At 39.4% G+C, this 12,656-nt stretch overlaps 1 protein-coding gene across 1 annotated transcript in view; it reads left to right on the top strand.

Moving 5' to 3' along the window:
• Window positions 1–10,723, top strand: part of cnnm2b (cyclin and CBS domain divalent metal cation transport mediator 2b) — a 43,770-nt gene extending 33,047 nt beyond the window's left edge. The window contains exons 5-8 of the mRNA XM_034120696.1: window positions 605–698; window positions 1,545–1,607; window positions 6,349–6,527; window positions 7,277–10,723. Of these exons, the coding sequence (XP_033976587.1) occupies window positions 605–698; window positions 1,545–1,607; window positions 6,349–6,527; window positions 7,277–7,582 (642 nt within the window). The 3' untranslated portion in view covers window positions 7,583–10,723. The remainder of the gene's footprint in view (window positions 1–604; window positions 699–1,544; window positions 1,608–6,348; window positions 6,528–7,276) is intronic.
• The last annotated feature ends 1,933 nt before the right edge of the window (window positions 10,724–12,656 follow it).

The raw sequence follows: 12,656 nt of genomic DNA, 5'->3' as shown, positions 1-12,656 counted from the left end.
CTCTTTGCAGGCAACTAAAATAAATCCCCCTATAGAGTTACACTTATTTATTCAAAAGCAGATCAAACAAAAGCTGCCGAGCTTCATGTAGCCAAACAGTTTGAAAACTGGTTTTAATTGTGCGCTCTGTCTCTGAATACACTGGATCAGAAGAAGACCTTAATCACTGGCACTAAATATGAGTTGAAAGTCATGTTTGAATCCATATAAAATCGAATATTTTGCCGACACTTCCCCTATGCACCCACTTAGATATGTGTAATATCCCTGGATCAAATAAGGTCCAGATTGAACACGTGGGGTGTCAATGACCTTCAGACCAGGGTTTTGCAGCAGATCGGAAGCTATTAAACAAGAGTACGGATTTACAAATAGTAAAAAGGAAGGGGGGATTTGTTCTAAACTCACGGCAGCATGAATACATATAGCAGGGAAAGTGGTTTAAAAAGAGGTGAAAGTGTGACTCCAAAGCTGTAGCGGACATCCACAACGAAGCACTATGGTTACAAACTGCAAATGTACAATGAATATGTTTTCTGTATGTGGACAAAGTAAATACCAGAGTAAAGAACATAGTTTGTGTAACACTATCTTTATGTCACAGGGGAAAGTGGAGGTGGAGGCGGGAAAAGAGGGGATGAAGTTTGAAGCGGGACCGTTTTCCTTCTACGGGATGTTGGCTCTGACAGCCTTGCCAGGTAAGATCAAAACTAGTTTCAAAAAAGATTCTTGTCAGGTTAATTTTGTTGAATTTTCAATGCAGGTGTACTCTTACTCTTTATTATGTATTTATTTTGAATTCATAGTCTTACTTCTTATGTTATATAAATATTTGTTTTAGTATTTTATTTTTATTTTATTCTAAAATGGAGTAGCTGTCACTAAAGCAAAATTCCCAGGATAAATAGTACTCTGATTACTATATTTCTACTTAAAAACATATTAGGAAAATATTTAGATAGCTATCTCTCGCTATATCTGACACATTTCTGATTAAAAATGTTCACATCCTTTCTGTCAAGTGAAGAAAATGTAAAAAGTGATATGGATCAAATTTGACTTGTCCAATTTCTACCTTCACATTGCCCCATGTGTCACTGAAGTACATGTACGTTAAGGACCTTCTGTGATTTTAGGCCTACATTTCCCTCTGATGAATGTTGACATACTATGATTGTAATACTGACTGCCGTCCTGCAGTGACATCATAACAAAGCCTAGTGATCCTCTCAGTCCATTCATAAACTACAGTCCTATTATTCTCAGCCCTTTTTCTGAATCACATCGGTGATGAGATCTGAGAGACACCTACTGGTGAAATAGTAGAATACATTTTCTTGTCATGTGTGCAGGAACACAAAAATCAAGAAAGAAATCAAATACTTTATGATGAGACTTGACAACTTTGCTCCTGTTGTGCCTGCTAATGATGAGGCTTCCCTACCAGATTGAATCCACATTTACCATGTGTGTATATGCATCGATTGTTTCTCAACTTGAACACATTCTTTTTTTTTCCTTCTCCTTTTGGATCTCCCCCTCAGTGCCTCTGTCCCTGTCTCGTACCTTTGTGGTCAGTAGGGCTGAATCATTAGCAGGATCTCCAGGTACAGTGGCCTTTTCTGCACATCCTCACATATAACATGCTGTGGTACTGTTTGTGCTGGAATACAACAATGTTCCACATGTAACCCTGCATGCTTTGCATAAACCTACACAGGGTTTTAATCCTATTTTCTCCTGTTTGAGTAGTATCTTTTCTGATTGTTCAGTGTTCCTTTGTAGTTTATTTAGTGCCTCTTTGTAGTTGTTTTGTCTCTTTGTAGTTGTTCTGAATTTCTTTGTTGTCATTCTGTGTCTCTTTGTAGTTGTTTGTGTCTGTGGGTTTTTTGTATCTCTTTGTTGTCATGTTATGTCTCTTTGTAGTTATTTTCTCCCTCTTTAAAGTTGTTTTGTGTCTTTGTGGTTGTTCCTTTTTTCTTTGTTGTCATGTCGCTTCTCTTTGTAGTTGTTTTGTGTCACTTTGTTGTCATTTTGTGTCTCTTTGTAGTTGTTTGTGTCTTTGTGGTGGTTTTGAATCTCTTTGTTGTCATGTTATGTCTCTTTAAAGTTATTTGGTGTCTTTGTGGTTGTTTCTTTTTTCTTTGTTTTCATTTTCAGTTACTTTGTAGTTGTTTTGCATCTCTTTCTTTTCATTTTGTGTCTCTTTTTTAGTGGTTTTGTGTCACTTTGTATGTGTTTCATGTCTCTTTATGTTTTTGGAAGCATGCCTGAAAGTCTGTTTTCACCTGAATGCAACATGCACTGTATTTCCATGCGTACATAAGTGAAAGAGAAGGGGGGAGAGAGGAAAACCGATTCAGGTTGAGACTTAACACCCTCATCTCCTGAGCCATTAGTCAAGTGGCTGAATGGTGTTGGAGACTGGAGGCCCCCGAGCGGACCCAGGCTCCGCCCCGCTCGCCCCTAACCTTTAACCCTCCGCCTTACATAAACAAGACCTACAGCTACAGCCCCCTGCCGGACACCGCTGAGCGCACATACAAAGACACATATGTTCACACGCTCATGCACATGTACGCACACATACCTACGGACATGCTGCCACGAACACAAACACACCCACATGAATCCGGAAATGCAGTTTAACAAATACACTCTCTTCCTCTCTGTAGCGGTGACCTACATTGCACCTCTAAACATGTTTTTTTCACCCGAAAAGCACAATCGTTTGAGTGTGGCTGTATGTAAATGCATTATGTGTGTGTATCCATGACACACATCTTTGCATTTTTTTTTATTGCGTATTGACCTGGCCCCTAAGGCCCCTAGAAACTGGAGTACTAATCCGCAAGAGTTCACATGCCAGGTCTTTGGCCCACTGTGCTCGGTCCGCGCGCGCACACACACACACACACACACACACACACACACACACACACACACACACACACACACACACACACACACACACACACACACACACACACACACACACACACACACACACACACACACACACACACACACACACACACACACACACACACACACACACACACACACACACACATTCTAACATGGGATTACATACATTCCAGTCAGCGTAGTAGCATTAGCGTTGGCCAATACTTTTCCACTTTGTTGTGTGTGATTTTCACTAGGCTTCTTTAAGAAGTGGAAAACATAATCTCGCTTTAATTAAAAAATGTCTAACAAATATTAGAAAAAATAACTAGAAGTCTTCCATGTGGTAACCGTAGAAGGAAGCAGCATCACTGGAGACCACCTACTCAATACCTGCTGTATGAAGCTCCCCCCTAGCACCTAAAGACTTACGTTAGAAATTAGATTTCCATACATCACAGCAAGCATCTGTACTGAGGTCTTAGAAGTTGACCTGGAAAAATGTCACCAATAACACAGGATTTTAAGTGCTGCTGAAGCTGTTGAGCAGCTAAGATTAGGCGCCTGTCGCCACACCGCAGATCTGTCAGGCCATACTTAAAGGTATAGTTCAATTGATTTTTTTAAGTGGGGTTGTATGAGGTACATATCCAGGATCAGTGTATTTCCTTCAGTAGATGCAGGTTGGCAAGTTTGGAGAAACAGACAGGTGTAACTGGACAGAAGTAAAGCCTGGACAAGTAAACTGTGGACAGCAGAAAGTTTTAGCATCCTAAAAAAGTATAATGTAATCTCTATTTCGATTTTTTTCACACATTTCTGTGAGATAAAATGTATGTTTTTGTCAATCAAGTCTAGTCTGGTCTGCTTTGAAGAAAGCATACTGGCTTCTGTTAAAAAAAAATTCAAATATAGCATACACCTACCTTTTCAAAAATCGGAACTATCCCTTTGAGTGCAGAGGTGCTTGGAGCTAAAGGCTAACATCAGCATGCTAACATGCCCACTATGACATTGCTAACACGCTGATGCTAGAAGTTTTAGTGTTTGCCATGATCCCCATATTAGTTTAGAATGTTAGCAAGCTAGCATTAGCCTGTTACAACAATACAAAGTACATCTGTGGTTGACAGGACTTTGATTAGTTTTGCAGATATTTTGCCATAAACCAAAGCCAATGTTGCTAATACGTCTAATTGTTATGAAGCAAGTTCATGTAAAGCCCGCATTTGAACCTCATTTTGTTGCTAGAGGGCAAGTGTAGGGATTACCAGAGTCATTAGGACTTATCGCCTTGGCACCACAGTTATCTATACTAAATGTCATAGTAATTCTTCTAATAGTTACTGAAATATGGACCAAAGTTGTGGACTTGCTGACCGACTGACCAACATTGCCATCCAGAGCCAAGCTGCTGCAGGTGTGACTAAAAGTGCAGATCTGTATATTCAAGAAGTACATTTTGGCCCCCGGGGCGTAGTTTGGACAACCCTGATGTAGTATGAGCAGCAATGCATTATTGATGTGTGAAAGGGGTTTGGTTGCACTACATTGTAAAATGTCAAAGTAATTTAAAATAGTTTGAAATAAAAAAGCCTGAAAAATATTTAAAAGCATATTTATTCAAAATAAGTGTTATACTGTAACAACAACATAACCATTGATGTGTTAAGAGATTTTGGTAGCACTACATCTTAAAAAAATGAAATTATTGAATTTTTCTATGAGTATATATTTTTCGGTGTTGCAGTTTGTAGACGGTCCCTAAGCACTCCTCCCTCCTCCAGCTGCAGATTGTGACCAATTCTTGATGTTTAGCTCGGATGACGGTGCGTATCAAACTGTTCTGATAAAAACGACTCTGTAGTTCGTTGTCTATCTTGTTATGATTGTAAAGTCATGTTATGTGCATGAGTTATTGATCCGCGAAATTCAAATCTGTCAATAACTCAGCTCAGAGTAGGCTATGCTTTGCGACGTGCATGTCCCCTCGCTCTGAGTGTTCTCTTGAGGTGTCTTTCACTTATGTGAAACCCGTGACTATTGCCAAGCACTGATGTTATATCTTTATATTTAAGGCCAAGCTCAAAGTAAAAATCGATGAACCGCTCCATTATTGTGGTTTCTGTGTTGCTGAAATGACCCGGAAGAACATTGAGCTAAATGAAAAGTTTTGCAAGATCTCACAAAGGTTTTGCGATATCTCGCAAAACAAGATCTTTTTTAACCAATTTTGTGTTTCTTCTCCATGTCCCCTAGGGGGCTCCGTAGAATAGTCCCCGCTTCAAACTCTGCATATAAAAATGGCCTCAAGCTATTTTTCTCTGGATATGGCAACCCAGGAGGGACAATTGAAATGACAGAATAGATGACAGCACACATGTGAAGTAAAAGCATTCCCTAATAATGAGTTCAAGCAGAGATCAGACTGTGACATGAGCTCTCTGTTGTTTTTCCACGTCTTAAAGGTCCCATGTCATGCTTTTCTGGTTATTACCCGTCCCCTTGTGTGTTATGTAGCTTTTTATGCATGTAAACGGTCTTCAAACCCTCAAAGTACACCCTGTAGCGAGTAAAACTCTAACACAGAAAAAACCTGTCTATGCTGCCCCAGAACGCCTCGTTGGAGATTTTTCTTTTTCCATTTTTTTCTTCCTGGTCATAGTGACGTAACAGTCATAGTGACACACTCACTCAGCCTTATCTTTTCTCAGCCGCGGCTCCACGGAACTCAGTCTAAGCACACACACGCTGCGGCTCCGCGGATCTCCGCACACACACACACACTCACAGCCTGGCTATGAGTGTGTGTGTGTGTGCTCAGGCTGAGTTCCGCGGTGTCTCGGTGTCTCCCTGTCTCGCTGACCCCACGCAGCAACCAGGAAACGACACCAGTAATCCAGCTCACACTGTCCGCTCCTCGAGCCTCAAAGGGCGGAGCAGCGAGCCCCGCAACGTCCCGCCAACACGGCACCCAGACCCCACGCAGCATTCTCATCTGTTTGTCATTACTGGTGTCATTTTCTGGTTGCTAACAAACGCCATTGTAACACATAAACACTGATGTTCCGCTGTAACTGTGGTGGACTCATCAGAACAGAGTGGGCGAGCTGACCAATCAGAGCACAGTGGGCTCATAGGGAGGGTCAGCAGCTCCAACAAGGCGTGTAGGACAGAGAGTGAATACACATACTATACAGAGATGCTGTATGAGAAACCAATGTGAGTTTGGAACATTGAACAATGTAAATTTATTCTAGTAGACCTCAACAATGGAATTATGATCAGTAGAAATGGCCATGACATGGGACCTTTAACCATTTTTAGTTGTGAACGAAACATATAGGCACTGACGACAGCCAAGGTTGAAAATATATTTTCTGAGATACTTTTACATTTACTGGTTTAAATCCATTCTGTTCTCTCATCACCTCCTCACAGAAAATAAATCTCCTCCGCGGCCATTTGGACTCAACCACTCAGACTCCCTGAACAGAAGCGACCGTATCGACGCCATCACCCCGACGCTCGGCAGCAGCAACAACCAGCTCAACTCCTTCCTGCAGATCTACGTACCCGACTACTCAGTCAGAGCGCGCACAGACCTGCAGTATATAAAGGTGAGAACACACACAGATGAGCAGTATATAAAGGTGAGAACACACACAGATGAGCAGTATATAAAGGTGAGAACACACACAGATGAACAAGACCGGCCCACTGAGACTCAAATGTGTAAACATAAATGCTGGAATAGAAGATTCTTACAGGCTTTTTACTAAACTATGACTTCTTTTTTAAACTTTTTTTATTATATACTTTAGAATTACTTTTACATTCCACACTATGATATTTTTACGTATAACTATTACTTTTTTATGCTTGACTTAATTACGACTTTTTGACATACCTTTTTATGACATCATATATTATGACTTTTCCAAAAAGTTCATAATGTACAATACTATAACTTGTCTAAGACGATACAATACTGACTGTTTTTGGAATAATATACTGTATGATGACTATGTTTTATGACAGCTTCACAATTTCTTTTGAATAATATATCAAAGTATATACCGTGACTTTCTTATGATATTTAATACTATGACATTTTAATAACTAGCTATACTTATAATATAGTATACTGTACATTATTATATTTTGGCATAATATACTTTTGTATTTTACACAAAGGAACTTGAATACACAAATAAATACACATATGCAAAAAAATATATAATATAAAAACGTTTTCATATATATATATTTAAAAAATGACGATTTTCTAAGTGTGAAATCATCAGGCCGGTTGCTCTGGGAGTACCTACCATCACAACTGCGGTGACATTTGACCTTATTATCCTAGGTAACACGCCAGCAGTACCAGAACGCTGTAATGGCGTCCCGGATGGACAAAACGCCACAGTCGACGGACAGTGAGTTCACTAAGATAGAGCTAACGCTGACGGAGCTCCACGACGGAGTGGAGACCCCCACCGTCGTTGTCACCAGCACCGCCAGCACCACCAGCACCACCAGCACCACCAGCACCACCCCTGCCGTGTCCGTAACCGTCGCCAACGAGACGTCCCACCTGCTCAACCAGCAGCAGCAGAACTGTGTGGGTCTCAACAGGAGCAACCACACCGCCCACAACGAGGGACCCATCTAGCCCCCGCCGAGCCCGGTGGAGACCCAGACTCTCCACCCTGTCTCGTGGACACGCGCGGCGTTGTGGCGTAGGTGATGAGGGAAAGTGGGGAAGTGGAGGCGGGTGGAGTGAGGGTTCTGCTCCAACCAGTAGCCCCCAGTCAGTCAGTGAGACCCTTTCATGGAGGGGCAAGTGGGGAAGACGGGTGCTGCGCCCCCTGAACGCCCCCTACCTGAACGCTGTCAGAATCCCTGCTGTACTCACCCTCTCACAGGGGGTGCACTCAGACAGTACCTGCGACTGAGCTTCTTTTTGGGACAATCTGACACTTTCATAGTGCTGACTAAAAGATGACAGAGTGCATGCAAACCCAGTTCCTATGCCTGAAACACACAACAAAACGCAACACTCGCTGTATTTTTTTCTCAGGCCAAAGACTTTGGTCCCCCCTTCTTACACTGGACACAGACTGTTTTGCTACACACACGTATTCAAACAGTTACAATCCCCAAACACACACAAATGCAACTCCCCCACCCGTGCATCTTTCAGGGAGGCTCAGTCGACTGTTGATCCCATCAGCAAGGACTCAAACCCAAACAAGCAGAGATTGGTCAAAGACTGCACCAAAAACCGCTTTGAAGGAAAACCGTTAAAAACCACGAACCAAGAATGTTATCCTGTATTTATTTATTTTATAATATTGTATGTATATATGTACGCGTGGAGACATGATATGACATAAACTGGCATAAGAGCATGCACAAGCATGTACACAAAGGTGTGCGCAGGGGCGCACGTGTCATATCAAAAAGGACATGCTACATATATGGAGACGAACATCCATTCATGTAAATGAGGAGGTGAGGGTCTTTTACAGATACAGTATGTATATTACAGATCTTGTTATTTTTACTATTATCCTAAATCAGGCTTATGGTACACTATCTTTTTCACCTTTAAAAAAATCACACTATTGCCTTTAAGAGAAATCATATAATTAATTATTTTAACAAAGTGCAATGAAAAGCAATTTATTTAAGAGATGATTATGAATTTTTAAAAAATCACTGTATTATAAATTGACAGATATATTTGTATGTACTGTATGTATATTTGTTTTTTGAAAAATGCTAAACTGCAGCCATCCACAAGCAAATTTGTCCTAGTCAGTCTCTCTTTCTCCTCGTCTCTTTCATGTTTCTGCATCCTTTGACCTCACGTTCATATGGGATTAATGATGCCGACACTATTCACCACAGTGTAATGAAATGGGGAGGGGGGGGGGAAACGGATAGGGTGTGAAAGTGCCAACACGGCACCTATTTGTGGGAAGGTTGTGTCTTTTTTTTTGCCAATTTTACGCATAATCAAGCTTGATAATTGCACAGTATTAATGACCTCATCTAACATGTTGAGCATCATCAACGTCACAAAAAGTAACCTCGACATTAAACATGTCCATGAATGATACAAAGCTATGCTTTTCCACTGTTTATGTGTGTGAATGTGCTTTTTTGTGTGTCTACAAAACATAGCCCTTTGGTTTAGTTGATAAAGGCTGTTGACAGGAGTGAATGTGAAAGAGACTAGACTTTCCTTGTTTTGGCTCCCCACACATTGTGGATTTTAATCCATGTTTAATAATTCCTGATTTAATTCAGTTTGACGTTTTAAGTATATTCTTCACAAATGTTGGCTGCTATTAAAGAGATATATTTATATTGATTTCATTTTATCTTAGAAACACTGTAGGCCTACCCATATATGTTTGTTTCTTTCACACTTTAAAGAACACACAATCAAGGAATAGTTTGACATTGTGGGAAATACACTAAAATGTCTTCTTTTTGAGAATTAGACAAGAAGATTGATACCACCATTTCTTTCTGTTCAAATATGAAGCTACAGTCGGTTAGCTTAGCCTAGCATAACAACTGGAAACAGCTAGCCAGCAAGCCTGGCTCTGCCCACAAGCTAATAAAAAACACACTCTACTACTCTACCATATATGAAGCCTATTAATTTCTCCTTAGCCTTCAACAACTTTTTTCTTGGACTATCACATCCCTCCTGGAGTAGTAATTAATAATCTTTAGTCTACATGCTAAACTAAGCTAACACTCCTTGCTCCAGCTTCAAATTTAGCATAGGCATACGTGGTCTCAATCTTCTCACGGAATTCTTGGCAAAAAAGTAAATAAGTGTAAATGTCAAACTATTCCTTAAAGTATTTTTTATGTTATTAGTATTTTCTTTCTTTTGTACTTTCTTGCCCTAATTGTTTTACCCCATAAAGACAGGAATGAGTGATAAGATACTGTAGGCTATTTGTGCTTGAAATGTTTCCTAAAAGTACATTATGTCTTAATGTAGAGTACATTCAGTTTACTTAATATCTGTAGAGGCGTAGATTTTTAACTCTCTAACAAAAATTACTTTAATTCCACTTTCAGGCCTGTTCATTAACATAACTGTTGGTTGGCAGTTTTCTGGCCACCTTACAGGCAAACAGTGTCCTCAAAGCTGAATTATTTTAAATATTCAGTTGCAGTTTGAATCCACTGGTGGTCGCTGTTTCCACATGTAATCCAATGTGTCTGTAACAGCCCCTGAACACAGCACACATGGACAAACAGCCCCATCATCTGCTTGGCTACGAGGGTCGTCTCGGTTGCATAACCAGAAATAGAGTACGTCTGCATTGTTTGCAGCTGTGTTGTTTATTGTTTACTTGAAAGTGCTCCTATGCAGCGGGCCGCTCCTGCTCTGCTGGGACAATCACTCCGGAGATACAGCAATGAATGAGATCAGATTGTGACATTGTGCTTTACAGACTCAGTGCCTGACAGGATAACAAGAAGCATGGAGACAATTAAAAAAACGCACAACAGGAAACACTGGGGAGAAGCATCACCTGTGACTGAATATTCTGTTATACACACGTTTTATCTTCTTTTCCTCCCATCCTCTGCTGAACACAAGATTATTATCCGTCCATTATGTGAATGCTTTGCCGGCCTATGTTTAACTGGTCTTTTGTCCATCCCAATGCTGCTACTTCTGTACCCATGTGCTGTCCATAATGCTTCTTCTACCTGACGACAACATTCCCATTGCCTCCTGCAGCTGGTGGTTTAATAAAAAAGTGAATGATTAACAGACAGACAGTGGCTTAATGTCCTCGATTTAAAAGCTCTGCTGCTTCTGAATGTTCTCTTATCAGGTTTTTTATTGGTACGCTTTAGAAATGTACAAACACTTTGTAGTATTGTACAAGATTAGCAATTCTAAGTGAAGTTCATGGGCAATAAAATGCACCCCTAATCAAACTTTAGCTGGATATTGCTTTGTGACAGACCCTGTGGTCGCTTTGCTGACTTGAATGCTTTTTGCTACTGCTGTATACTACTTTACAGCATAGTACTATCCTGTAATTGTGACTAAAGTGGCTACTTTTAACCAAATAGTCTCACTTCAAGACTTGGAAAGTCACATTTTTACTCATGTATAATAGTATTGGCCTAAAAATATACTAAAAGTACTCCCTATAAAGAATAATGTGAATTATATTACTACATTATAATCATTATGCACTGAAGTGAAGAGTTGGAGATCTTTGAATTACTTTTCATACTTATTTTGTTGGTATAATATTACCCCAATAGATACAAGTTGTATCTTAATCTGCATTACATCATAATTGATTTGTTATATGTATTTGATGTATTATTATTATGAATCTGCAGTTATAAAATTAATGCAGTGGAGTAAACATAACCTGTGCCTTTCAAATATAGCAGAAAATGAAAATACTCAAGTCCAAGTAGTTCAAAAGTTTACTTGAGTATAATACTTGAGTAAATGCATTTAGTTATTTTCCACCACTGTGGTAGTTCTCGCACAATTTGCCATGATGACACAGACTCACAAAGTGAAAACACCACCAGCGTTCAGACCCAGCTGGTAAATAGAGGAACGATTCTTAGGGTTTGAACAGCGTTTGGCTGCGCAACATGAATGTGTATTGAGTTACAGCGGTTTGTATTTACTGCCCTTGAACTTATTCTTGCGTGTGTGAACCACCATGACATGCACGTCTGCCATCAGGCATTGCATAAGTCTTACGCCAATGGAAACATTACATTGTAGAACTTTCTACAGCCTCCACCCCTTTGTCTTCTTTACTGTTTCTACTCTTTCTAGATCCATGATGACGATCAACCTCAGGGTCAAAATGAGCTGTTAATTAATTTTCCATTAATGATGTATTAGCTATGGATATGTGTTGGTCTACTGATAGATCTTGTTCATTTGTACCTTGTTAACTCAAAATGCTGTTTATATTCTGTTTTACTTAGTTAAAAGCAACAATACTACAGTGTAAAAATACAAGAGTCTGGCATGCAAAAGCTAGTTGTGTACATAAATACCAGCATAAAATAAACATTACCAACAATAAAAGTAATTACTATTTAGAATATCCAATTCATTATTAAATATATCACTAAGTCCATAAAAATACAGCATCATTTATTTGATTTAAATTTTGTATTTAGAATTTGAATAATTTGAATTACAATACTGGCTTCCAAAATATGAGGAAGTAGAGGTAAAGATAATCATGTGAAATGGAAATGGAAAACCCGAGTTAAGTAACTAAAAATTCAGTATTTGAGTTTGAACCTCTGATCGTGAAGACATGTATCACAATAAGCAGTTGATTTGTATACCAATATATATTTATATTTTTCGCATGTAGATTACCATCCAATTTACATTTTTATATTTATCACACAATATACTATACTAAATTAATATTTTGGACAGCATTGCTATTTACAAAATGTTAACTCTTTCAACATTTCTCAAATGAATATACTAAATACTGTATACACTGTAATACAGTGCAGGTCAGCATATTTATAATAAGTTGTGGTATCGATGTACATTGCACATCCTAGTTCAAACACTAGATGTCAACTACATTTTGTGAAGTCTTCCGATTGGCACAAACCCATTTGACCATGCCTGTTTGATAGTTACATCTGAATATTTAGGTGTTATGGTCTAGAAACAATGATCAAGAACTGGT

Source organism: Trematomus bernacchii, unplaced genomic scaffold (genome assembly GCF_902827165.1).
Source record: "Trematomus bernacchii unplaced genomic scaffold, fTreBer1.1, whole genome shotgun sequence".
Lineage (NCBI taxonomy): Eukaryota > Metazoa > Chordata > Actinopteri > Perciformes > Nototheniidae > Trematomus > Trematomus bernacchii.
This window is presented reverse-complemented; position numbering and strand designations above follow the sequence as displayed.